Source organism: Nyctereutes procyonoides, unplaced genomic scaffold, assembly GCF_905146905.1.
Source record: "Nyctereutes procyonoides isolate TBG_1078 unplaced genomic scaffold, NYPRO_anot_genome, whole genome shotgun sequence".
In the NCBI taxonomy this organism is placed as follows: domain Eukaryota; kingdom Metazoa; phylum Chordata; class Mammalia; order Carnivora; family Canidae; genus Nyctereutes; species Nyctereutes procyonoides.
This window is the reverse complement of record NW_026575052.1, coordinates 20265410-20290653: the sequence shown is the minus strand read 5'-3', so window position 1 is coordinate 20290653 and position 25244 is coordinate 20265410. Positions and strand designations below refer to the sequence as shown.

The 25244-nt window shown below is 41.8% G+C and overlaps 2 protein-coding genes across 2 annotated transcripts in view; both read left to right on the top strand.

The window, feature by feature from the left end:
- Positions 1 to 15017, top strand: part of LOC129514073 (nuclear receptor coactivator 5-like) — a 34274-nt gene extending 19257 nt beyond the window's left edge. The window contains exons 2-6 of the mRNA XM_055332643.1: positions 7278 to 7355; positions 10440 to 10522; positions 10671 to 10797; positions 14863 to 14949; positions 15008 to 15017. Of these exons, the coding sequence (XP_055188618.1) occupies positions 7348 to 7355; positions 10440 to 10522; positions 10671 to 10797; positions 14863 to 14949; positions 15008 to 15017 (315 nt within the window). The 5' untranslated portion in view covers positions 7278 to 7347. The remainder of the gene's footprint in view (positions 1 to 7277; positions 7356 to 10439; positions 10523 to 10670; positions 10798 to 14862; positions 14950 to 15007) is intronic.
- A 14-nt stretch (positions 15018 to 15031) lies between these two features.
- LOC129514236 (nuclear receptor coactivator 5-like) lies at positions 15032 to 24825 on the top strand. The gene is made up of 5 exons (XM_055332853.1): positions 15032 to 15062; positions 17818 to 18111; positions 19409 to 19600; positions 21999 to 22145; positions 24645 to 24825. Exons 1-5 carry the CDS (start codon positions 15041 to 15043, stop codon positions 24698 to 24700), a joined length of 711 nt encoding a protein of 236 aa, XP_055188828.1. The 5' UTR covers positions 15032 to 15040; the 3' UTR covers positions 24701 to 24825.
- The last annotated feature ends 419 nt before the right edge of the window (positions 24826 to 25244 follow it).

The following is a 25244-nucleotide window of genomic DNA, read 5'->3' as shown; positions in this document are numbered from 1 at the left end:
TCTGTAAGTATTTATTTAGAGCATAGTATATACTGGGCACTGGGTGAGTTGAGAAAGGACACATTTGAAGTTCATGCTTATTACATTGTATAATAGCAATTACTGGATTCCTTTTTGGTTATTGCTAAAGCACATGTTTAAAAGTTGCCAAACAAGTATAGTGAATGTGGGGATTCCTTGATATCTTTTCCTGAAAAGATACTCAAGAGGAAGGAATGAGTAAAAAATAGAACTATCTCATGTGACAGGCTATTCATGTCTCTCCATCTACACACTGCCATTCATGAGGTTTTCTATTCTAGCACTTGGTGTTGGTTTCAGGTGATCAGCCAAGACCTAATCAGAAGAATCTGATTTGACCTGAAAGATTTCAGTCCTGTTTGTCACTTGCTAGATGACTTCTCTAAGTATTGGTGTTGGCTTTTTTTTTTTTTTACTTAATGTTTATAAAATAATAAGGGCAAAATGCAATAAAATATTCAAGTCATTGACCCAAATAAATACCATTCTGCAGAAAAATATTTTGAGGTTGCTGAGAATGAGTATCAGCTCCCAAGTTCCCTGTGGGCAACTTGAAGTATTGGCACACTGACACTGATTATAGGGTCCTTGTGTACAGTGAAGTATGGATTTTCTGGGTGTGACAGTCACAAAAGGTTGAGGAAGTTCTAGTTCTGGTTCCTGTAACTAGAAAGTTACCTAACCTGGGGTATCTGGGTGGCTCAGTTGGTGGACATCTCAGGGTCATGGGATTGAGCCCTATGTTGGGCTCACACTTAGCAAGGAATCTGCTTGAGGATTCTTTCCCTCTCCCTCTGCCCCTCCCCACTGCTTGCATGAACTCTCTCACTCTTTCTCTCTCAAATAAATAAATCTTAAAAAACAAAAGAATGTTACCTAACCCCTTGAGACCTAATTGTCTTCGTGTGTTAAATGAGAAGGACTGGATTCTATGAAACCTGAAAGTCTAGAGAGTTTGAGTTGAAAAAAAGAATTCATTTGAGCAAATTAATAAATTCTGCAGTTATTTGTTGAACACTTATATTGTGGCAAGCCCCATTCCAGTTGCCGGAGAAACCATAAACAGACAGACAAAAGCCCTGTCTTCTAGAAACTTACCTTCCTGCTTGGGGTGAGATAATACACAAAGAAGTAAAAATATGTAGTATGTGGCCAGTGCTCCTCAACACTGTCGAGGCCATCAAAAACCAGGAAAGTCTGAGAAACTGCTTCAGACAAGAGGAGCCTAGGGAGATAGGACCAAAAAATGAAATGTGGTATCCTGGACCAGAAAAAAAGGCAGTAGGTAAAAACTGAGGAAATCAGAATAAAGTATGGACTTCTTTTAATAATAGTGGATCGGTGTTGGTTCACTAGTTGTAACAAATGTACCCCAAATGTAAGATGTTAATAATGGGGGAAACTAAGTGTAGGTTATATGGGAACTTTCTTATATAGTATCATCTTTACAGTTTTTCTGAAAATCTAGAACTGTTGTAAAAAGTAAAGTTTATTTTTAAAATGTGTGTGTGTGTGTGTGTGTGTGTGTGTATGAATGACACGGACAAAAGTGAAGCTGGATCAGAGGGGCAGGGAGCACAGGTGGTGGGGAAGGTGAGGGAGAGCCTGACAGAGAAGGTGACATTTGGGCAGAGCCCTGGCTGGAAGCTGGGGAGACAGCCATGTGGGTATTTGGGGAGGGGGTGTTGAAGACAGAGGGACCTGCAAGGGGCAAGGCACTGGAGGAAGCAGCTAGAAGGCATGCCAGTTGCCATGGGGAGAGCTCCCCAGGAGTACAGGTGGAAGTAGAGAATTAGGTCAGATGGGGATGGGGGCTGGGGGAGGGTGGGGGCTGGGTGTTAGGTATCTTTTAAGTCCGGATCAGGACTTTGGCATCGACTCTGGACCAGATGCGGGCAAAGCCATGGGTCTGGCCTTCTTCCCTGTGGCACAGATCCCACATCACATGGTCCTCCTTTCACAGGCTTCTGAAAGTTACCACTTGAGGGCCTCGTTAGGCTTTAGAGCAAGGGTTGGAAACTACAGCCGTGGGCCAAATCCTATCCCACTGGGTTCTCTGCAAAGCTGTACAAAGGTGAGCTCCTACCTTTTCCCTCCCTCCCTTCCGTGAGGTGGTTTCATACATTCATAGACAATTTGTAATTGTTTTGTCACATTCTGTATTCCATCCTGGGATTCTCTCGACTTCCTAAATGATTTGTTAAAATCTGCATACGTTAAGGCTCACTCTTTATGCTGTGAAGTTCAGTGGGTTTTGACAAATGCATAGTGTCATGTATCCACCATCACTGTATCATGCAGAATAATTTCACCGCCTGGAAAAAACCCCTGTGCTTCACCTTTTCAATTCCATCCTGTCAAACCTCTGGCAACCACTGATCTTTTCACCCATCTCTATAGTTTTGCCTTTTCCAGAATGTCATATAATTGGAACTATATAGTATGTAGCCTGTTTAGACTGACTTCTTTCACTTAGCAATATGCATTTAAGATTTAGCCAAGTCTTTTTGTGGCTTGATACTCTTTTCTTTTTATCACTTAATAATATTCATTGTCTGGATGTGCCAGCTTGTTTATCTATGTCACCTATTGAAGGGCATTTTGGTTGCTTCCAGGCTTGGGCCATTATGAATAAAGCTGATATAAACATTCATGTGGAGGTTTTTGTGTGGATGTACGTTTTCAAATCAGTTGGGTGTGATTGCTGAATTGCATGGTGACACTGTTTAGCTGTGTATTTACCCTGAGTTGTGGTTTTTTTTTTTTTTTTTTTTTTTTAGAATGTCATAGAGGAAATCTTTGACATTTTTTTGGTTTGTGTCCTTTGACAATGCCATGATACTACTCTTTTCCTATTTCTGGAGGCTCGATTGAAATTTCTCCAGAGGAGTGTTAAAATTCAAATTGTTTTCAGTGAAATTTGAAATTATGATGGAACTTCTAAGAGTAGATTCTTAAAAATCTTTTTAATTTTAAAATTTATCCCCAGTGGGTCCTACCCTGAGAACTTAATAGATCAGCTGTCTAATAAGTTAAAGTAATTGAGATACAATAGTAACAAGTTAAAAATAATCGTACTAGCATTCCTGGAGGCTTTGGGACTGACATGTACATTTAATGAAATAACGAGAAAGTGTTTCGGTGGGCTGTTTCCATAGATGTGTAAGGTTCTCTCCATGTAAAGACCTCAGAATCTGCATGATTTCTGACCAACACTAAAACTTGAAACACACTGAAAACATGTTGATGTTAGGGCGTGTGACTGCCTCAGTCAAAACCATGTGACTCATGATCTTGGAGTTGTGAGTTTGAGCCCCACATTGGATGTAGCGAGTATTTAAAAGTAAATAAGTAAACTTAAAAAAAAAAAAAGGAAAGAAAGTGAATACATGTTAATAAAGAGTGAGAAAACAAAGCTGGGGGAGAAAGGCTTGGATTTTTTTAGTCTTATCAATATATGATTATTGATGTGTAACATTGGTATAGTAAATACACTACACATATTTAAAATGTACAACTTGAGTTTTGACATGTGGATGAAAGGCACTACAGTCAAGGTAATGAACACAGCTGTCCCCAAAGTTTACTTATTCGTCATTATCATTCCCCCTTCTCTTGGCAACAACTGGTCTGTCACTTTTATCACGAAAGATTAGCTTGCATTTCCTATAAATTTTTATATATTGTGTATAAGATTTATGAGTTATTTAAATGGAATCATATAGTTATATTTTTATAAAGAAGTTTCTGGTTTCCTTCAGTACAGTTATTTTGATTTATCCGTATTGTTTGGGTGAATCAGTACTTCCATTTCTTTGTTACCGAGTAGTACTCCATTTTATGGTGCCATGGACTGAATTGTGTTCCCTATAATCACATGTTGGAGCCCTAATCCCCAATGTGACTTTATTTGGAGATAGGGCTTTTAGGAGCTGGGTAAAGTTAAATAAGGTCACAAGTGTGGGACCCTAATCCTGTACGATTGGTGGCCTTAAAAGTAAGAAGAAGAGTCCTCTCCATGCACATGCAGTGTTGAAGGGCTGTGTGAGGGCCCGGCAAGGAGGTGGCCTTTGCAAGCCAGGAAGAGAGCCGTCACTAGGTCTGGACCATGCTGACATCCTGATCCTGGACTTCTGCCTGCAGAAGAATGATAGAAAAAGTTTCTATTGTTTTAGCCAACCAGAAAATGGTGTTTTGTTACGGTGGCTTGGGCAGGCTTATGACCTGTGGGTATATCAGTTTGTTTTCCCATCTTCCTGTGGGTTAGACATTTCTAGTTTTTGACTGTTGCAAATAAAGCTGCTGTGAAGGTTCATGTACAAGTTTTTGTGTAGATTTGTGCTTTCATTTTTGTTGGGTAAATATCTAGGAATGGACTGGCTGGATTATATGTCTCACCTTTTAGGAAACTGCCAGATGATTCACTGAAGTGATTGTACAATTTTACTTTCATAGTAGTGGCGTATAAGAATTCTGGTTCCTCCACATCAGTCTTGAGGCTTGAATTTTGAATTGCTCTTCCTTAGGTGGTCCACCCAGATGTGTGCAGGAGGCGAAGGCCTGCTGGAGCATGGCCAGGAGAGGCATGGGCAGACAGCCATTTCACCGTGGAGCCCTCTGCCATACTCTCTATGTTCTCAAATGCGAGTTTTTTATGCCCACATTAATTTACTTTCCATAAAAAGATAGAATGACTTAACATCTTTATCCCTTATATTTGTCCTTTCATTTCTTTTCCTATGTTTCTTTTACTTGCAGAATGACTTAACATCTTTATCCCTTATATTTGTCCTTTCATTTCTTTTCCTATGTTTCTTTTACTTGCAGATCTCCTGCGTTAAGCCCAGAGTTTTTGGTGTAGGAGTTATTAGAGGGAGCCTGGGTTTTAAAGTCAGACACATCTGGATTTGAATTTGTGCTTTATAGCTTAGCTGTGTAGAAAGTCGGGGGGCCATGACCCTCGGTTTCCTCATCTGTTTCTAAAAAGTATGGGGAGGTTGATAATACCCAGCTTTGGTTGTTATAAGGCTTAAATATAATACATTGAAAACATCTTCATTGGGGATCCCTGGGTGGTGCAGCGGTTTGGCGCCTGCCTTTGGCCCAGGGCGCGATTCTGGAGACCCGGGATCGAATCCCACGTCAGGCTCCCGGTGCGTGGAGCCTGCTTCTCCCTCTGCCTATGTCTCTGCCTCTCTCTCTCCCTGTGTGACTATCATAAATAAAAAAATTAAAAAAAAAAGTTAAAAAAAAGAAAACATCTTCATTGAACATCTTGGAAACTGTAATCATTTCCCAAGATACATTTCTAAGTCCCATTTTCTGTTTGACAGAGACTGACCTACTACCCACTGAGTAGGAGAGGAACTAAAGTGTTTTTTTTTTTTTTTAAGATTTTGTTTATTCATTCATGAGAGACACACACACAGGCAGAGGGAGAAGTAGGCTCCATGCAGGGAGCCTAATGCGGGACTCGATCCCAGCACTCCAGGATCACGCCCTGGGCTGAAGATAGTCGCTAAACCGCTGAGCCACCCAGGGATCCCAGAACTAAAGTTTTATTGGGTGCCACCAGTTAGGGACCCAGAGTATATGATAAAATACAGTGGTATTGCCAGGGCTTAGAGTAACCTTGCAATGATCAATAATTTCCAAGCCTTCCTTTGGCCATTTGTGTCATATTGCGGATATATTTCATGTTTCAATTTATGTACTTACACAAAGACAATTCCTGCCTGAATGTGATTCCTCTAAGCAGCCCATTTGGGAACCCCCAGCCTCCTGGTACTTAGGGGATGTTTTTAGGGAGGAGAAAAGGAACACTGTGGCTCTGGAGGGATGTTTCTCAGGTCTCTGGGATTCCAGCCAGCGTACACGTCTGCCTTTCTCAGTGCTTGGGCTGCAGTGTTTGAACGCGGGTCTTTTGGCTTGCAGAATCCTTTGTCCAGCTGGCTGAGGTGTGTTGAGTGCGTTGGGCCTTCTCTCCCATGGAGAAGTGGGAAGTTATTCTTTGATGGCTGGGCCAGACTGCTCATCTGATGTTACTGGAGTTTGAAAGGTTGTCCTGGTAGTTAAGTGGCTGTCATTAGTGTGGCCAGGGTAGGCTGGAGTGAGAACTACAAGGGAAGGGGAAGGTCCTGATAAGGTGGGAAGTGTGGGTGTCAGTAGGCACTGGATTTGTTTTGCCAGGTGAGGGTGTCTGGGGGCCTTCTCCCCTGCCCGACCGCTGGGTTCCAAGTGTCCTGCAGCGTTTCTCCTTAGAGCCGGCTGGCTTTCTTGGCATCATTCAGTCTAGTTGCTAGGAAGCCGAATAAGGCAAATGCAACTTCCTTTTGACTTACTCACATTGAACCATCTGCTTATTCCTTCTCATGGCCTTCAAACTTGGCTAGGATCATTGAGAAGAGGGTCGAGTGGAGCATCTGTGCTCCTGATCCTTTTTGGAAAAGGAAAGCTTTCTAATAACTCTTTAACCCTCTCGGTCCAAATTCATAATAATTAATCTTGTTCAACCTCTTGTTTCTCAGCTAACAATTTGGAGGAGACGTTTTCTTCTTAGATTTTGCCCCTGATTTTTGTCTTAGATTTCAATCTGTGTTATTAATTAACCACACAGCTTTTAAACGAGGAAGACGGTGTCGACGTGTGTCAGATGCGTTTGGCATATAACATAACAGTGGTCTTAATCGAGGACCTTGAGTGCTTAGAATCGATGCACACAGATCATTCAGGAACGTTCTTTCATAAGTGCCATTGTGGAGTTAGTGTCAGATACATTATAAATGGCAGATAATTAATGAAAATTTATGGTGATGTTGGTAGAGCATCTATCAAAGAGAAGCTTTAAAAAAAAATAGACTTTTTAAAATTACCAAACACTGCCAGCATTACATTCTTATTTTTCTTTTACGTTTAATTCAGTTCATTTGGGTAAATCTGGTTCATTATGTTGAAGCTCTTTTCTGCTGGTGAATTTATAGTGGTCTTTTCTTGTGAGCTGTGCCTTCAGTTGTCAACTCTGGAAAAGCAGTTGAACAAACAAACTAGACAAAAATAGAAATAGGCATTACAAAATAGAATAGAAATTCTGAAAAAAAAAAAAAGTCTGGAGAAAAGCACTGTTCGAGTTTTAAAAATCCAGTTTAACTGAAGATTTAATCACCTTTGAGTATACCAGAACGTTGGAAGCTAACGTGTGGGCTATGGGAAATAATTTCTTCTTAAGTGTAATTTTGTCTTTGTTGGTTTTTTAGCAGCAAGCCATATAAACCTTTTCTACCGACTTCTTATTCTCCCCAAGAGGGCTACTTAAAGGAGGGTGAAGACATGCTAAGGTAAAGTTTTATTGTTGTGGCTCAATTTGCTAAAAGCTTTAGTAGTAATTTAGATGTATTCTTACTGTGCAGACTTATGTGTTTGTTAAAATTGATGCTATTAATATTTGCTTTTGGGGAAGTCCCTCAGGTCAACTCAATCATATTAAGCCATTCTGCTTTAACTTGTCCCTTTCCATAGTCATTTGGACTGTAGTAACTAAAACAGACCCAGACTGAGGGGACTCGACTACTGGAGCCCCTCTGTGAGCTCCAAGTGAGTGACCTGCTGCAGCAGGCCCTCAACTCCCTTCTTCCCCACCTCCCCACCTTTTTTGTGCTACCATCTGCCCATGGGTATATGCTCTAAAAATGCAAATTTATTTTAGTTGTGAGGTGAATTAGTATTCCAGTATAAATAAAGTCAAAAATAAAAATAATTTGAGGTGCCTGGGTGGCTCAGTTGGTTAAGCATCCGACTACTGATCTCAGCTCAGGTCATGATATCAAGGCCATGAACTCAAGCCCCATGTTGAGCTTGAGCTTAGCTCGGAGTATTTGAAACTCTCTCTCTGCCTGTTGTCCCGCTCACTCTCTTGCACGTGCCCCCCACCCTACCCCCCAGGAATGGACAAACAGATGTAAAAGTGTTTGATAATAAAAAGTAAAAATCCCTTTCAGAGCCCTCCCCAGTTCCACTCACCCCCTCTTTTAAAAGAATTTATTTATTTGACAGAGAGAGAGAGAGCACAAGCAGGGGAAGTGGCAGAGGGAGAGGGAGAAGCAGGCTCCCTGCTGAGCAGGAAGCCAGACTCTGGGCTCATCCCAAGACCCTAGGAGTCATGACCTAAAGCTGAAGGCAGAGGTTTAACCGACTGAGCCACCCAGGCACCCACCCCTTCCTTGTTTTTTTTTTTTTAAGATTTATTTATTTATTCAGAGAGAGAGAGAGAGGCAGAGACACCTGCAGAGGGAGAAGCAGGCTCCATGCAGGGAGCCCAATGTGGGACTCGATCCCAGGTCTCTAGGATCACACCCCGGGCTGCAGGTGGCACTAAACCTCTGTGCCACCAGGGCTGACCCCCTTCCTTGTTTTTAACTGAAGTAGCTCACACTGGTATATTGTTCTAGAACTTGCTTCTTTCACGTAACAGTAAGTCATGGAGGATTGTCGACCACCATGTAGGATTCCACAGTTTATAGACCAGTTTTGAACATGGTCTTACTTTGTTTACTCTTTCACATTCAAAGGTGGAGTTCTGAGTAACTAAGTAGGTAAATCAACATGGTACTTCAGGATTATTGCTTTGGATCTACCTCTGTAGTTTTGGTAAAAGCAGTTTTCCTTGAACTGTATTTAAATTGATTTTTATATGTATGAACCTTGACAGGGCCTCTCTCTTGCCTGCATTAAAGATGAGATTTGTGTCAGATTAGATTAATAATTCAAAATTGAAAAATGCCTTCCTCGACTGCGGAAGCACTTGGAAGTATAGAATTCAGGAGTGACTGTTAATGGGGATTAGTCTGTCTCAGGTAACATTTCCTGACAGTGAGACTCAGAATACTTGCACCAGTAGGCGATCTTCTGAAGGAGGGATTTTCTTAACTCTGGTGTGAAAGAAGCCTAAAGGCAGAGATGGATGATAATGGCTTACATCTATTGAAGGCTTGTTGTGCATTAGACATCATTCTAAGGACCTTACCTGCATTAACTCATTTAATCCTCATAGCAGCACTTCCGTGTAGATTCTAATAGCCCCATTTTGTGCATGGGAAAACTGAGGCCTAGCAATGTTAAGTAACTTGTTTGAGCTTACTCAATTACTAAGTGATAGCACTGAGATCCATACCCAGGGAGTAAGAATTTCAGCATCATACTGCCTTTCCTGAATGACCACATACCAGGCTCGGGTGCACCCCTCCATCCCCATCTAATTACTTAGGGTGGTGGTCAACAGTTTACATACTACTTCATTAAAAGAAAGCATTTAAAGTTTGAGGGAAAGCCAGCAAGAACACAGCCTAGCAAGGGGTAGAGAAAGGCAGCTTGAGGAATGGCCTCTGGAGGCAATGGCTAGTGTTTGTCAGAGACAGTAGACAAAAAAAAGTTTGCATGGGGGAAGGAAACATCTCGTGTAGCTCAGGATTGTCAGGCAGTTGCGGAGGCATAGATTCAGGCAAAAGCTTTGCCTCTAAAAGTCTGGAACTGTGTCTCTGCTGTGTCAGGGAATTGGATGTGGACAAGAACCCAAATGAAAATTGTACAGGGGAAGAGCAACGGGATCGACGTTTGCTGGCAGCTTGCTGAATAGTCATGGTTTGAGCGTGTTCCGTGGCTGCTTTGCCATGCAGCGTGATGCCTCTGGTGAGAAAGGAACTAATTGCTGCCTGCCGAGGTGGTTCTCTCCCTGGCAGGGCACTCCTTATGGACAGACACATTGGTGTCTGGTTGCTGGAGAGCTGCAGTAAAAATGCCTGATTTAGGGTACAGAGTGCAGCGAATTCCCCCTTTCTTCTGTTAAATCACAGCAAAGGGGACTACTTTAGATGGCTAATAGATTACCCAGCATCTGTGCACTATTTTGCATGCCTTTAGCAAGGGAAAATAGCTGGCTCACAGGAGCTGTAGAGTGTTTAGGAGTAAGTGAACAGACCTCGTTGACTCATTTTTTACCCATATCCAATGAAGACCCTCAGAGATAAGCACCTCTTCTTCAAAAGATATACATGTCTGATAAATTTATCTCCTTTTCTTTAAATTACACACCTTCAAGTATGAGTTTCTTAGTCTGACTTGACAAAGATCAGTGGCTCCATGTAGTACGTTTCGTCATAACAGGCAAGACGAAGTGAGTAGGAGAGGGCAGAAACATCCCAGAAACTCATAATATTTCTAAAATGAAAAATAAATAAATGAATGAATGAATGTTTCTAAAATGAGAACGGAGTATTAAGCGTCTTTCTACGTCTGTGTAAATACAGCCTTTCTTTTGGTACATACATATTGTGCCAGGTGACCTGGTATTTATTTTTGGCTTTTGGGGACACATTTAGAGGGAAACTGCGTTTGCACAAACTATTATATTTTCATGCATCCAATAGCATTAAAGAATTATGGCGGAATGTGGCTGATTATTCAAAAAGGAAGGAAGAGAACCATGAGCGACCCCAGACCACTCAGTTAGGTAAGAGTCTTGCTGCGATTCTCCTTCTGTTTTCCTCATCTATTCTTTATAGAGGTGTTGCCTTCATTTACACTTTTGTAAAAATTCTGAAAACCTTCAGTGATTGTTTTTGCCCTTGCAAGAGCATGAACATGTCAATATTTTTCAGATGATGGCAGCATTAGGGACACTCGGAAAGAGGGGCTTTTCCAGCACTTTTATCAAGTGGTTCAGAAAGAACGTGACCGAGAAAGGCCTTCAGATTGCGTCATTGTTTATATCAACAACGAACAGAGGTACATTTATCTTTTTTTTAGCTTGCCAAATGAAAATGTGTACAAATGGAATAATAAGTATTCAGCCTTACATACATAAAAGTCACTCAGGGTTGAAAGACTCTTGAAATGCTGTTAGAACATTGCTCTAAGAATTACAAGACTCTGCTGTTGGGTTTACCAAACTGGTGGCTGGGGAGGTTTCTGATGATTACTATCTTACTCAGTTTTCTGAATTGCTCAAGTTTTTACAATGAATATCTATCAGTTTCATAATCAGGGGAAAAAAACCCAACCTGAAAATAGCCTGGGTTCCATATGCCAGGGACTATCTGCGGATACTTTAATGAAAATAACATACCAACCTTTGCCTTGGGGCATTGACAGTCTAGTGTGGGATGCCACAAGTTGGCCTCACTGATAATTTCAGAGATGGGTTTTTCTCATTTCTTAACTACTTGTTGAATTCCTTTCATTCTTTGTCCTTGCTGTTTTTCTTTCAGTGGGGGATGCTCAATCCTTCTTCTCCATCTGTAACTTGTGCAGGCCAACTAACGTGTAACTTGTATAGGCCACTTAATACCTGTAATTCATGCAGGCCACTAAAGCGCAGTTATAACCTGGTCTCCTGCCCTCATGGCTGTCTCCAGCTCATCCTTTAGGTCTTTGTAATGCCCTGATCTTGAGCACTGTTGGCTGGCACTTGAAGGCAGACAGGGGTGATGTGTGACGATAATTGTGTCTCTGGGTTGTCAGGTTTCATAGTGCTTGGCAAAGAATGTGTAGACAAATGGTTGGTTGGAGGCATGCAAACTTACTCCAGGCTAGGTGCTGAGTGCATGATACTGCAGACTCAGCCATGATAACTGATCATTCCTGAACAAGAGACCAAGCACACGCAAAATATAACTCAGCATGAAGGCAACATTGGTATTCTTACTTTATTTGAAAATCGGCAATCTTAAAATGACTCCGAATTCTTATTCTGTGATATTTGCTTTACAGACATCTAACTTATATGTAGATAGCATCTTTACAGTAAGGTTTGTGAAAGCAAAATTATAGCTTCATTTCATTTGGAGGGTATTTGGGTTGGATCTTGGGAGACAGAATACTAGAAGAAATGAGGTCAGTCACAGCATGGGGAGGGTGGGAGAGGCCAATTCCTTTTACATTAGAAAATTATGGGATTTCCCTTTAATAATTGAAAGACAACCAGACATGCCCTGGATTAATTTGATCATGTGGTAATATAAACCAATTTTGAACCAGAGGCAGTAAAGACTCAGCATGCATAGTGGCTTGGTTTTCCCTCAACATTTAGCAACTTTGCTATAGTAGTTTGCATCAGCCAGGGAAACTACATTAATCTTTGACTAAATCAGCTTTCTTGGAACTTGTAGCATCACATCAGACCTGTAGTACCTCATAGCTCTTTTAGAATTGTGATGGGCTCCAGTGGCTGTTTGACTCCTGCACCCTCCTGTCCTTGCCAGTCTCCCAACTCTAGAGTCAGGCTGGCTGGTGTTGACTGGAGTGCAGTGTTGTGTGGTGGAGAGGAGTCCTCAAGATTGCTTTTCTTCTCCCCTTCCATCTGGGGTGGTATTCAGAAACTGCTTCTTTGCCTGGCATTCACAGTTCTGGCATTCACAGTTCTGGCATTTAGCCATGGATTAGGACCCTCGGTGGGTGTAGCTTAGGGATTCCTCTGCCACATGCATTTGCCAGAGAGTCAAAGAACTAGGCATTGCTGCCTGCTCTGTTGTCTTTGATATTGAAAAGATTTGTGATACATTGGTTGGCTAATTCATTCCTTTATACTTCAAAACAATAATTAATTTTCAAATCGTGTCCTCCAACATGAATTATTACTGCTGATGGTTTTTATTTTTTTTTAAGATTTTATTTTATTTATTTGAGATAGAGCACAAGCAGGTGGAGGGGCAGAGAGAGTGGAAGAAGCAGTCTCCCCATTGAGCAGAGAGCCAGATATAGGACTTAATCCCAGGACCCTGAAATCATGACGTGAGCAGAAGACAGATGCTCAGCCAACTGAGCCACCCAGTCACCCCTCTTGTGATAGTTTTTTTTTTTTTAATATATTTTATTTATTTATTCATGAGACACAGAGAGAGGCAGAGACACAGGGAGAGGGAGAAGCAGACTCCATGCTGGGAGCCTGACGCGGGACTCGATCCGGGTCTCCAGGATCAGGCCTTGGGCTGAAGGCGGCGCTAAACCACTGAGCCACCTGGGCTGCCCTATTGTGATAGTTTTGACTCCTGGGCTGTCATTGTGTAAATATGAACCATGGTCTTGTTTTTCTTGTTTACATCTTGAATTTGTTTTCTGAAATCACCCATACTCCTAAATTGCCTGGAAAGCATTTTTCTGGCCCTGATTTTAATTTTTATTTCACAGAACATGCATTTAATGTGTATCTGTTATTTTTTTTTCTTTTTAATTTTTATTTATTTATGATAGTCACAGAGAGAGAGAGAGAGAGAGAGAGAGAGGCAGAGACACAGGCAGAGGGAGAAGAAGGCTCCATGCACCGGAAGCCCGATGTGGGATTCGATCCCGGGTCTCCAGGATCGCGCCCTGGGCCAAAGGCAGGCGCCAAACCGCTGCGCCACCCAGGGATCCCCATGTGTATCTGTTATATGTAAAACATGCAGATAATTGACAGTTCCTCTTTTGTACCACATTCAGCCTAGTAAGGTAAAACACGTCCATAAATAACAAGTGGAAGAAGGGAAAAAGAGTTGTTTCTCCTTTAAGCAGAGGATACATAAGAGGAAGAGCAGACTATACCATTGTAGGCTCCAAGGAGGTGAATCAGTGTTTCAGGGAATTATGTCATTTGAGGCTTCTAAGTTTCTGTGCAGGTTTCTAAGCAAGTGTTGGGCAGGGAGGGAAGCATTAACCCAAAGGAGAGGTCTGGGATAGATTCTTTAGGAGTTGAAGACCAAGGCTGAGAAATTGGGAGTGAGACGACTCTGGGGTTTGATCCAAGGTTGGTTAAGGGATGGTTGATAATGGTAGAGATGGTTAACTCCAGTATCATCCATTTATTCTTTGTTTGTTTGTCTATACATTTACTTAATTATTTGTTTATTTATTTATCTACCCTCAATTTGAGGCTTGAACTCAACAACCCCAAATCAAGAGTTGCATGCTCTACCGTTTGAGCCCGCCAAGCACCCCTCACCCATTTACTTGTTAGCAAGGAATTGTCACAGTGGTAGTGATCTCAACAATATCAGTCTGTCCTAGGAACTAGTTGTAGATGAGCATTCTTATTATTCTGAAGATAATCTTATCTGTTCTTTCAATCTTATATTTCTTTCATGGTCTTTAAATTGAAATAAATCGAATAACACTTGAATGATTCCATCTTGAAAAACACGGGCCACGTTTGTGGTGCTTATCCATTGTATTATGCCACACAAAAACATGGCTTTGACGTACTCTGCTTTCTTTGTAAAATTCTGTACATAATCAACCATATGAGAACACCACATTTTTTTAAAAAGTAAGTTTCCTTTGGTTAGAGTTGCCTCCAGTTCTCTTAACCTGTTCCATCAAACAGATAATGTATTATTATTATTATTTTTAAAGATTTTATTTATTCATGAGAGACACAGAGAGAGAGAGAGAGAGAGAGACAGAGACACAGGCAGAGGGAGAAGCAGGCAGAGAGAGCAGCAGGCTCCATGCAGGAAGCCCGACGTGGGACTCGATCCTGGTTCTCCAGGAACATGTCCTGGGCTGAAGGCAGACGTTAAACCGCTGAGCCACCTGGGCTGCCCAAGATAATGTATTATTGTTAATGTTTTCAGAGTGTCTAAGAATGAAAACAAGTTGCAGGGCATGCACAATTAAAAAAAAATACAGCATCTTCTACTTCACTTATCCAAGTACAGCAAAAATATAGTATCTTACATGTCACTTAAATTTGTCATCAAAATATCTATTCCACAACTGCTTGGTGACATTGGCTTTTTTTTTTTTCTTCTTTTGTTTGATTGAAAATAACCTACCTTTTATGTGTGTGTTGTGTGTGGTGTATGTTTTGTTTTTAAGGGAATATGCAACAGGCATAGGTCATCGGTTGCAGGATCATGACCTTGTGGTGGAAATGATTCACCTCTCCTCTGAGTCGAGCCTTATGCGAGCGCTCCAGGAAGTTAAGGATGACGGGTCCCCGTTTTGCATTCTTGTTGAACAGTCTAATGTAAAACTTTCCTCTTGCACCGTAATTATGCTTCATGAGTCTATCAAAAGTAAGTTTAGCTCAATCTAGAACTATCACTTAAAATGGATTCTGCTTTTAAAAATGTAATAGTTTTTCTTTGAATGCTGTTTTACTTTGAAGGTTCACATTTGTCAGTAACTAAATTGGATCTAGTTGAGAAGAAAGTGACTTGAATAGGTATGACAAAGTACTCTCTTGTGTATTAGTGTAATTAAAGCTTAAATCATCTTTATTGCTTCTTATTTAAGAATGTAGAATATTTTGTCCAAAATATTATGTAACAAGTCAGTTCTCTTATGCAGAACTTTTGACCAAATCTCACCACCATCCTTTCTGCCCTCAGTGGAAGTCTAAAAGATGTTATGTTTGTGCATTTTCTTAGACTATCTTTCTTGCTGACTTTGCCTTTCCTGTGATCTCTCAAACATTTCATTCTTAGGCTCATGAGAATGCACAAAAATGGACTCCTTTTTCTTCCCTAAAATACATAGACTTAGGCAGATGCACACATCCTAGATTATACTCATCTTTCCTCTGCTGGTCAGAACTGTTGCTTTTAGAGAGGAGGGTCTGCCTTATGGAGCGTCTCTCAGTAGCTTCCTTAGAGTCAGACCCAGATGAGCATGAGTTCTGTAGTCCTCTTGTCTTTATAGAAGCTCTTGATGCTGCTCTGTGCAGTCCACACTTACTAAGTTCCTCATGTGTGCCAGGCTGTACAAGATGCAAGCCAACCCTGCTTCCTTCCTCTCTGGGTAGGCAGCAGCCAGGCAGGCGTTTCCAACAGGCCCATCTCAGCTTGAGTCTCCATAGCAATGTAAGATTCTCACTGCTACGTCAGGAGACCATTCCCCTGGGCAGAGACCTAGTGGAGCACTAGTAGTTGCCTGTGGCTTCTGGAGCCTTCAGAGAAGTCAGTGTCAGATGGATATCCTATAATTCAGCTATAATGTTGGGTTTGAAAAAACAATAGTGAGAAACAGTTGGCTCCCAACAATTGGGGGGATGCCAGGACATCTTTTCCTGCCATTCCATTTGTTTTGCTTCTTTGTAGCCACCTATACCCACCTAGCCAGCTCTTATTCAGTATTGTTCCCAAGAGTGTGAAACTATGGTTTTTCTAAACATAGAAAATGTCTAATGTGTTTTAAACAAATAATAAGACTAAATCACATTTATGTAACATGTAAGTTCTGAAAATGTGAAAGAAAAGGCATACTTTCAAAATTACAAATCCCAACCTCCTGGGGGTGGGGGTGGGGATGGGGAATGATTTAAGTTAACAGGTTGTGCAGAAGACTAATCACAGATGTTTACATTCGTGCAACACCATTTAGGAAATTACTACAAAAGTAGATAGGTTGAATAATTTGTTAAATACTAAAACACTTGTAAAAACCAGCACTACTTCAAAAAAGCATGTGATCTATTTTTACCATGTTTCAAATTCAGAGAAGGGTTTTTCATGTCTAGAATAGTATTAATAGGTTCATATTCATTTCATCATGAATTTAATTATTGAACTCAGATGATACGTAAAAAGGACACTCTGTTTCTCTTATAAGCTACTAATTTTAGCAAAATTAGTCTTTGCTGGCCTCTCTTTCACATTGTTTTATTGCTGACAGTTTATTTTATACCTTGCATGCAGCCATTATTAAGAAGCCCATGGAGCTGCTTCTATGCTAAGACAAACATTTAAGACAGTCAAACAAAGAAACCTTAACACCTGTAGGCAAATATACATTCATATTTCTTCCTAAATGTAACCTTAATAAACAGTTTAAGATTTAACCAAATACCATAATCTCTGCTAAAACTTCATAGTGTCCTTTGCGTCCTAAATTTGTTCAGAAGTCAGTTAAAAATGGCAAGACAGGGTAGGGGCCTCCCATCTAAAATTAAACTTTTATGAAGTCTTATTCTCAGTAGGTATACCTAGGAGAGATTAGAAGACACCTGTGCATTGACTATAGCCATTAAGTTATGTAAAAGTCATTCCTGGAGTCTAGAATTTTTTTATATGTAATATTTAGGGCCCAGAGCACTCCTGACCCTATCTGGAAAGGCTTTTAACACGATTTAAGATCCCATATGCCTGAGCTAAAGACTGCAGAGCCAGGTAGAGGATTGTGGGTTACTCCTTAGCCTACAGTGACATAGCCTTGAAGTCTGCACCACATTCTGTCTGTCTGTCTGCCTATTATCAAAGTATTACGTATACAGAGTGAAGAGATGAACACTACAATGTGTGTAATGAAAACCAGCAGCCTCATTTTTCACCTGCTCACCTCTAAAGGTTCTGTTCTTCCACTTTCTTCTGTGAATCTGTCTTATCTCAAGTTGTCCACCCAGTTTGCTGGAACTAAAATACCTTCACGTTTAGGATTTTTCTCCCCTTAAACTTTTCTAGTAGCCAGTGATGGTTGAGGTTACATCCTGTCTTTTTTTAAGCTAGATATAATTAGCATTAAGAATTCGCATTGGTACACATGGCACCTGTTTCCCCCTCTCCCTCCCTCCCTCCCCCCCCCCCGCCTTTCTGTCTCATCTGTGGGTCTGTATGAAAACGATAAACTAAGCTGCACATTTTATAATTTTGAAACAATGTCATGTTTGATTTTGAAATCGACAGGGCACCTGCTTTGGAGGGTCCCAGTCCAGTTGGATCAGTAGATGGTCACATCTGTACCAAAAGCTGACACAGCTTAAACAACATGTAGTTGATTAACTATGTTATTTTCTGATTTTAAAAGGAATCAGGGCACCCATTTGATATAAAGCAGGCTCTTTCTCATCCCTAGTTCATCGCCATATGCCCCTGGAAGATGCCCTGGTACTGGTGGCTAAAGAATACAGGAGATTTTTCTCTAAACGAGAGCAGCAGGAACGTACTAGAGTTGCTCTGCGGGCTGGAGATCTGGTGGATGACTTCTTGGCTCGGGAGCGCCTTACCAGCTACTCTGTCCCTTCAGACATTCAGCACCTTCTCTTCCTATTGACTGAGGGAAAGCATCTGTATGGGAATGAGTTGAACCTGCTTATTGACTACCTGACGACTAGGAAAGGGCAGCTGGAAGGTATTTGGCACTGTTCCTTCTCCTTCCCCATTTTAAACCACAGGAAATCCTTTCCTGAAAATCTGTATGTGAAAGAAAAGTAAGAACTTTTTATTTAATTGAGAGACTATTCTTCTGTTATATAAAGTTATCTGATAGAAACATATTCCATGTAGGAACTAGACTATTTTAATGTGTAACCTTTATAGACTAAAGTGCTTCTTTTGAAGCTAAATTTCCTTTTTTTTTTTTTTTTTTTTGAGATTTTATTTTCTTGAGAAAGAGACCATGAGCATGCAAGAGTAGGGTGTGGGGGGAGAAGAAGACTCTCGGCTGAGCAAGGCTCGATCCCAAGATGTTGGGATTATTATCTCAGCAGAAGGCAGAAGCTTAACCAACTGAGCCACCCAGGGGCAACTAAACTTCGTTTTCAATCCGATTTTTAATATATAAATGGAATGACTTCTCTATATAGTTTCTATTCCCCTATCAGGTTAGTTTTGTGATTTGTAGTTTCAGCTTGTTAATTGATACATTTGTAGATTCTTTTTTAAGTGTGGGGTAAACATAAAGAAGTTCCTAATCTTGAAGGATGTAATGAGCATTCCAGATACGAGCCAAACTCCTTAAAATGGTGACTTCACTTTACTTGTTTTGAGTTAAAGTAGATGAGAAGAAAATAATAACCACTTGTCCCTGTGGGGAAACATAGCTAAAGTTCCAGGGCCATGTCAGAGCTTTTAAGAAATCATTCATCTTATTAAATATGGAATATATATATATTTTTTAATTTTTATTTATTTATTTATGATAGTCACAGAGAGAGAGAGAGGCAGAGACACAGGCAGAGGGAGAAGCAGGCTCCATGCACCGGGAGCCCGACGTGGGATCTGATCCCGGGTCTCCACGATCGCGCCCTGGGCCAAAGGCAGGCGCCAAACCGCTGCGCCACCCAGGGATCCCCTAAATATGGAATATATTTTATTTTTTGTACGTTTTTTGTTGTACTTTGTCAAGGTTTTAAAATTAAAACACAATAGTGTTTTTTTTTCCTGAGTGCTTATGTAGTTTATTAACTGATTGATTGAAATATGATGGACAGATTATATTACTTTCAGGTATGCAGCGTAATGATTTGATATTTGTATATATATATCTAATGATGACTGCAATAATCTAATTAATATCCTGTCTCTGGTCATAGAAACCTCTAAGTCAGAAAAATGCTAGTCTTCCTTGAATTCCCTGGGTCCTTTGTACAGCTCACCAACCTCTGCAGCAGACTTTTGGTGACCATTCGTTTTCTTCATTTTTCCAGGCTTTGAAACTCCCGAGTCTTTGGCTAGCAATCATTCCTCATTTCAAGGCAGGAACACCCCTGTCGTGGGCAAGCTGCCTCCACTTCTTCCAACCCCTGGAAAGCAGTCCTTCCCGGGCTCTCATCCCCCCCTTCCTGCCAAGTCCCCGTTGTTAGGGGACAGACCAGGAGGGGCTCTCCTTCCACCACCAGGTCAGTGCTTCCTTCTAGTAATAAGAGACAGCCGTAGCTCTGCTGCCTCTACAAGCTCTGCTCTGAGAGAGCAGGGCAGTTTATTGAATGTTAAGATTTTAGGAGACCAAGAGAGACACTTGGGGGTTCAGTGGGTGCTGTTCCTCTTGAATGAGTGGCTTAAGTTTTAATATGGGGAGGGGGGAAATACAGAGGAGCTCTTCCATCAAGGTTGGTGGCCACGTTTAGAATGGCTTAAAATGGAGTTCCTTTAATATGCACTCAGAATTCCATAGTGTTTTTGAGGCTTTTCTGAGTAGTTGGCACTAAATAGTGTCTGACATCTGCCTGAAATGAGGTTGTATTACTGTGGACTCCTTCCATTGTAAGTGACAGGGACCTAACTCAGTTAGCTTAAAACAAGGAGACTTAACTGGCTTACATAGCTGAAAATCCCCAGAGTTCACTAACTTCCAGCCAAACTGGATCCTCCTGCTCAATTCTGATGTTCATCAGACATCCATAGATTCCCTCTGGGACAAAACTTGGACTAACCACTTAGGGTACAGAGTTCCAGTCAAGCCCAGTGTCCAGTTCTGGACCCTACATATGCCTCTGGTTCCTGGGTATGTAGTATCACAGCCTCGCCTGCCTTTTGAGGGTAAAGAGGTTTTTATATTTATTTGTTTTATTTTGTTTTAAGATTTGTTATTTATTTATTTGAGAGAGAGTGCACGTGCATGCATTGGAGCAAGGAGAGGGGGTAGAGAGAGGAGAGAAACAGATTCCCTGCTGAGTGCAGACCCTGACACAGGGCTTGACCCCATGACCCTGAGATCATACCTGAGCTGAAATCAAGAGTAACATGCTTAACCAACTGAACCACGCAGGTGCCCCAAGGGTAAAGATTTTGAACTCTGTAGGCACCTAGAATGCAGCTAACGCAGCTTCTTCTACTCAGTCCCTATTCTCTGTGTTCCTCATCTTTCCAATATTGTTCATACATGCTTGTCTCCTCTCCTGTTCTCTGTGTATTAGCAGTGGGAGCAGAGAAGAAACTGGATAAAGCATGTTTTCAGTCTGCCATGTTAAAGACAAAGTTGGCAGTGAAGTCTTTGTGGAAAGGTGGCTTTTCTCGTGGGCCTTAAAGAACATATGGACCTGGGATGCATTTGTGCATAAGAGTCAGATATTACTTTGGTCTTTTATATGAACACGGATTATTTTACACAATCATCTTTCTTATAAGCACTACTTTCTTACAAGTAGTATTTCTACCTTGACTATTATTGGGGATCAAAATAAAGGGAATGTGTCCTTTTTGCTTTGGTCGCTGTACATGTGGATGTCTTTTCTTGGCAAAGTCAGTCTGTGTTGAAGATCCACAGCCCACAGGACAAACATATCTATGCTCCTGTCCCTTTCAGACCTGGTGACTTTGGGGATGATTGAGAATATAGTTTCAAAAAAAAAAAAAGAGAGAGAAAGAATATAGTTTCAAATCTTTTTTTTTTTTTTTAAAGATTTATTTATTTATGATAGACATAAAGAGGGAGGGAGAGGCAGGCTCCATGCCGGGAGCCCGATGTGGGACTCGATCCCTGGACTCCAGGATTGCGCCCTGGGCCAAAGGCAGGCGCTAAACCGCTGAGCCACCCAGGGATTCCTGTCATACATAGTTGGGGTTTTCTTGTACCCTGTGTTTATTCCTTCCTTTCCTTCTGCACTCACCACGTTCCCCTGTGCCTCAGCCCAGCCCCTTGATCCATCCTTACACATTCTTACCACCTGGTTCCTGTGAGAAGTAAATGAATTAAGAAGAGAAGGGCCCAGGAGGAGATCTCTTTGCTCTGAATTGCTTCTCATCCTTGCTGAAAGTTTAAAAACAAAATTCTTTCAGACCCTCGGAAAGGGCTAGGTGCTTGCTTCAGGGCCTTGGCATGAGCTGTGAAAAAAAAAAAAACCCTGTTCAACAGCCTAAGAATGGGGTAGGGCAGACTGACTGCCCAAGAGGGAATGACAGCGTGCTAGGCTATGTGTGAGACCCCTGTGACTATGTCCAGGCCAAGGTTCTGGGCAGACAGATGTTAAATTCTCAGGAACAGAATGCTTCAGGTATGTTCTGGATCTGCCTTTATGACCTGTCTGGGAACCTCACTGATTTGGATGTTTGAGAAAATATATTCCAAGTGTCAAATACAACACTGGGAATAAAACTCACTTATGAAAAGGTAAGGATGGAGAACCGGGATAATCAAGACATGCATGCGTGCCCGCACTGACTAGACAAAGGGTTTGCAAACTTCTTAAAAGACAGATAGTCAATGTTATTTTTAGGGCTTATAGACCAAGAAGCAAAATTAAGGATATTATGTACATACTTATCTCCTGTTTATGCTCTGGTTTTTGTTCTCTGCAGGCTTGGTCAACCCCAAAGGTCTGTTTGCCCCTCCCCTGCTTCCAGCAGCCATCTCCAAGAGACCTGCTCCTATGGGGTGCCCCCAACCCAAGTGTGTCAAGCGTCCACTACTTGGGGAGAAACCAGGCCTTCTAGTACCACCAACAGGTGAGTAGCCAGGTGAGTGGGGAATGGTATTCTAGACTCATGCTGTCTAGTGGAACTTTCTGCAATGGAGGAAATATTCTACAGCTATATGGTCTAGTATGGTAGCTATTGGGCTACATGTGGCTATTGGAACATGGCTGGTAAGACTGAACAACTGAATTTTTAATTGTCTAATTTTAATTAATTTAAATGAATATGATCACATAGTGATCACATAGTAGTCACATGTGGCTAGTGGCTACTGTAATGGTCAGCATAGTTCTAGGCTACTCGAGGTGACAAGAGGTTATAGCAATATGCAGGCAAGTGTGTTTTTACCATGTAGAAATCTATTCTTTCCTAGTCTTTTTCTCTCCCTTTTTTAAAGCTGCAGATGTACTTAAAAAGGGAAACATATCTCTAACACGAATGGATATTATTGTCAGTTGCTGTAAAAAAGAAGGTAACCCTAATAAAGAGAACAGAAAGAATATTCCTGCTAGAAACTATTGCCTGTATCAGTCTCTGAGCTTAAGGCTTGCTTTCCCTCTGGTTAAGAAAAGAGATTACTAAGGGTCAAGGAGGTGGTAATAGGACACCAGCGCTACTAGAAACTCCCTCCTTGACTGTGACTCGTCAGGAGTATTGGAAGAAATTTGCATAGGGAGTATCTTATGAGGTTGAATGTCTTATAATTGTGTGCCTGTGTATCCCTGATGGCATTTGGTGGTGTGCGCTTTGTTTCTTTTTGACTCAGGGAGATGCACAGCCTCCCAGGACCTGACCTGTCATACTTAAGGTACTGACTGATTGATAACACAGCCCTAGCTCCAAGGCAGCACAGGAAGAGAGGCTTTTCCTCTACCTTCCCAGTGCAGACCTGGCCAGCTCTTCTCTGATGCTGCCTTTCCTCCTGTATGTCTGGGAGAGATGAAGCCAGAGGCTCCCAATCTGCCCTCAACCCCACTACGGTACAAAGGTGGTGGTAAGAGCTGAGATGCACTCTGGCTTGGGTGGAAGGCAGCCAAGCAGGCATTTTTGCTGACTTCATTTTTAGTCACTCAGGCTTACTGAACCTAAGTAAAGGCACTGCCCAGTTTCTCTTACTTCACTGTTACATATGAGTTCTCTTCTGAGATTTGGTGCCAAAGCTCCAGCTCTTAGGAAGGTGACCTTTTGTCCCTCTCTGTTCTTCATGCAAGAGATATTAGGATACTTACTGCCATTTTAAAGTTTCACTCCCGAGCACACCTGGCTGGTTCAGTTGGTTGACCTCAGAGTCATGGGTTCAAGCCCCACATTAGAGATAGAATTTACTTTAAAAAAAAAAGTGAGTGAGGGATCCCTGGGTGGCACAGCGGTTTAGCGCCTGCCTTTGGCTCAGGGCGCGATCCTGGTGACCCGGGATCGAGTCCCACGTCAGGCTCCCGGTGCATGGAGCCTGCTTCTCCCTCTGCCTGTGTCTCTGCCTCTCTCTCTCTGTGTGTGACTATCATAAATAAAAATTAAAAAAAAAAAAAAGTGAAGTTTCAATCCTCTATGTTTTAGTCAAACATAGTTCTGCAAGATACACGTTGCTGTGGTTGTGGTATGAAGGATGTATGTTTTGAAAATGGTGGCAAGACATGGAACAGACATATGTCAATGACTCTGACCCTCCTGGAAACCTAGATAGTCTGCATCATTCTGAAAGATCCTCATCTGACAGACCACATTTTAGGGAAATTTTGAGAATTTTCCTTACCCCTAAGATGGCCATTTATGACATCTGAGGAGCCTCTCAGCCTCCAATTCCAGGACTGATAGAGAAAATATTTTTTTAAAAAGTGAAAACATGAAGCATGCCTATGTGAAGTGTAACCATAATAGTTACTATGCATTGAGTTATCATCATGTGGCAGACATTGAGGTAATTTCACTTAGTCTTCAAGCAACCCTGTGAGCTACGTAGTGAGATGATCTTCCTTTTCCGCATGAGTCACCTAAGGCTCACAGTGAGTAGCCTGCCAGGGCCACACAGTGGTACCTGGTGGGGCAGAGACTGCACACCAACCATGGGACTCCATGCTCCGTGCTCTTACCCAACACACAGTCCAAATTTTTGCTTGGATTTCAAGTATATCATTCCATTCACTGTGTAAGCACTGCAGAAATTTTGCAGGAAGGAGTGGTTGTAGTTCAGCAGGGCTGCCATAAAGCCAAGAGCTGGCCTTGGAGGAAGTCAGGTGTTAACGTTTCTGGAGGGAAGAGGCACTGGGACTCCTGTGGATAGAGAGGGACCTCTGGGTGAAGGCTTATACTCCACGAAGAAGGTGTCCCATAGTCCTTTGTCAGACGAGGATTGGTACCAGGCACCAGGATTAAATGAAATAATGTGCACGAACAGCTTTTAACATGCCCCAAGCATGGCACAGATGTCCGTCTGTGGAGGCTGCAGCTAGGTCAGTGCAGGTGCGGCTGGAGGGTCTGTGGAGTCAGCACGGCACGTACACTGATGCTGCTTGTTCCTCCTCTTTGTAGTTCTTCTGTCGGTGCTACACAAGCAGGCGGTGCAGCCCATGTCTCTGCTCAACTAAGGAAAGCTCCCTGGTGCCAGGAGAACAAGGTGGCTGCTGCCCAGATGGCAGCTTCACCCTCCTTCAAGGACCGAGGCCCCGGTTGGACCTGCAGCCCTGGTGCCTGGGCAGTGGGTACGAATGTGCTTCCCTTCTGTTTGGTATGTGGTCCCATGGAAACCTGTTTCCTGTTCAGAGACTCTTTGTGCCAAACTAGAGATATATGGAAGGTCATTGTAGTAGAAATTGGATCTTGAAGTTGTTTGATTATATACATGTTAAAACACAATAAAAACTTTTAGCTTTTACATATTGGTTGCCACTTTTCAAGGACTTGTTATTTTGGAATGATTTTAGATTTACAGGAAATTCCCACAGATAGTCTAGGTAGTTCCTTCGATCCAGCTTCCCCTGATGTTGGTGTCTTACAAAGCCATGGCATCTTACTGGGAAATTTGCAATAGTACAGAAACACTAACTATATTATAGACTTGACTTGTATTTTACCAACTTTTCTGTTAATGTCTTCTTTCTGTTTCAGGAAGATAATTGCATTGCATTTAGA

What these genes read in the sequence shown, in the direction of transcription:
- LOC129514236 (XM_055332853.1), top strand. Translation starts at nt 15,041, where the DNA reads ATGCTTCATGAGTCTATCAAAA. An exon ending in GCTTCATGAGTCTATCAAAA is followed by an intron (nt 15,063 to 17,817) that starts GTAAGTTTAGCT and finishes GATATAAAGCAG; the next exon opens with GCTCTTTCTCATCCCTAGTT. An exon ending in GGCTCTCCTTCCACCACCAG is followed by an intron (nt 19,601 to 21,998) that starts GTCAGTGCTTCC and finishes TGTTCTCTGCAG; the next exon opens with GCTTGGTCAACCCCAAAGGT.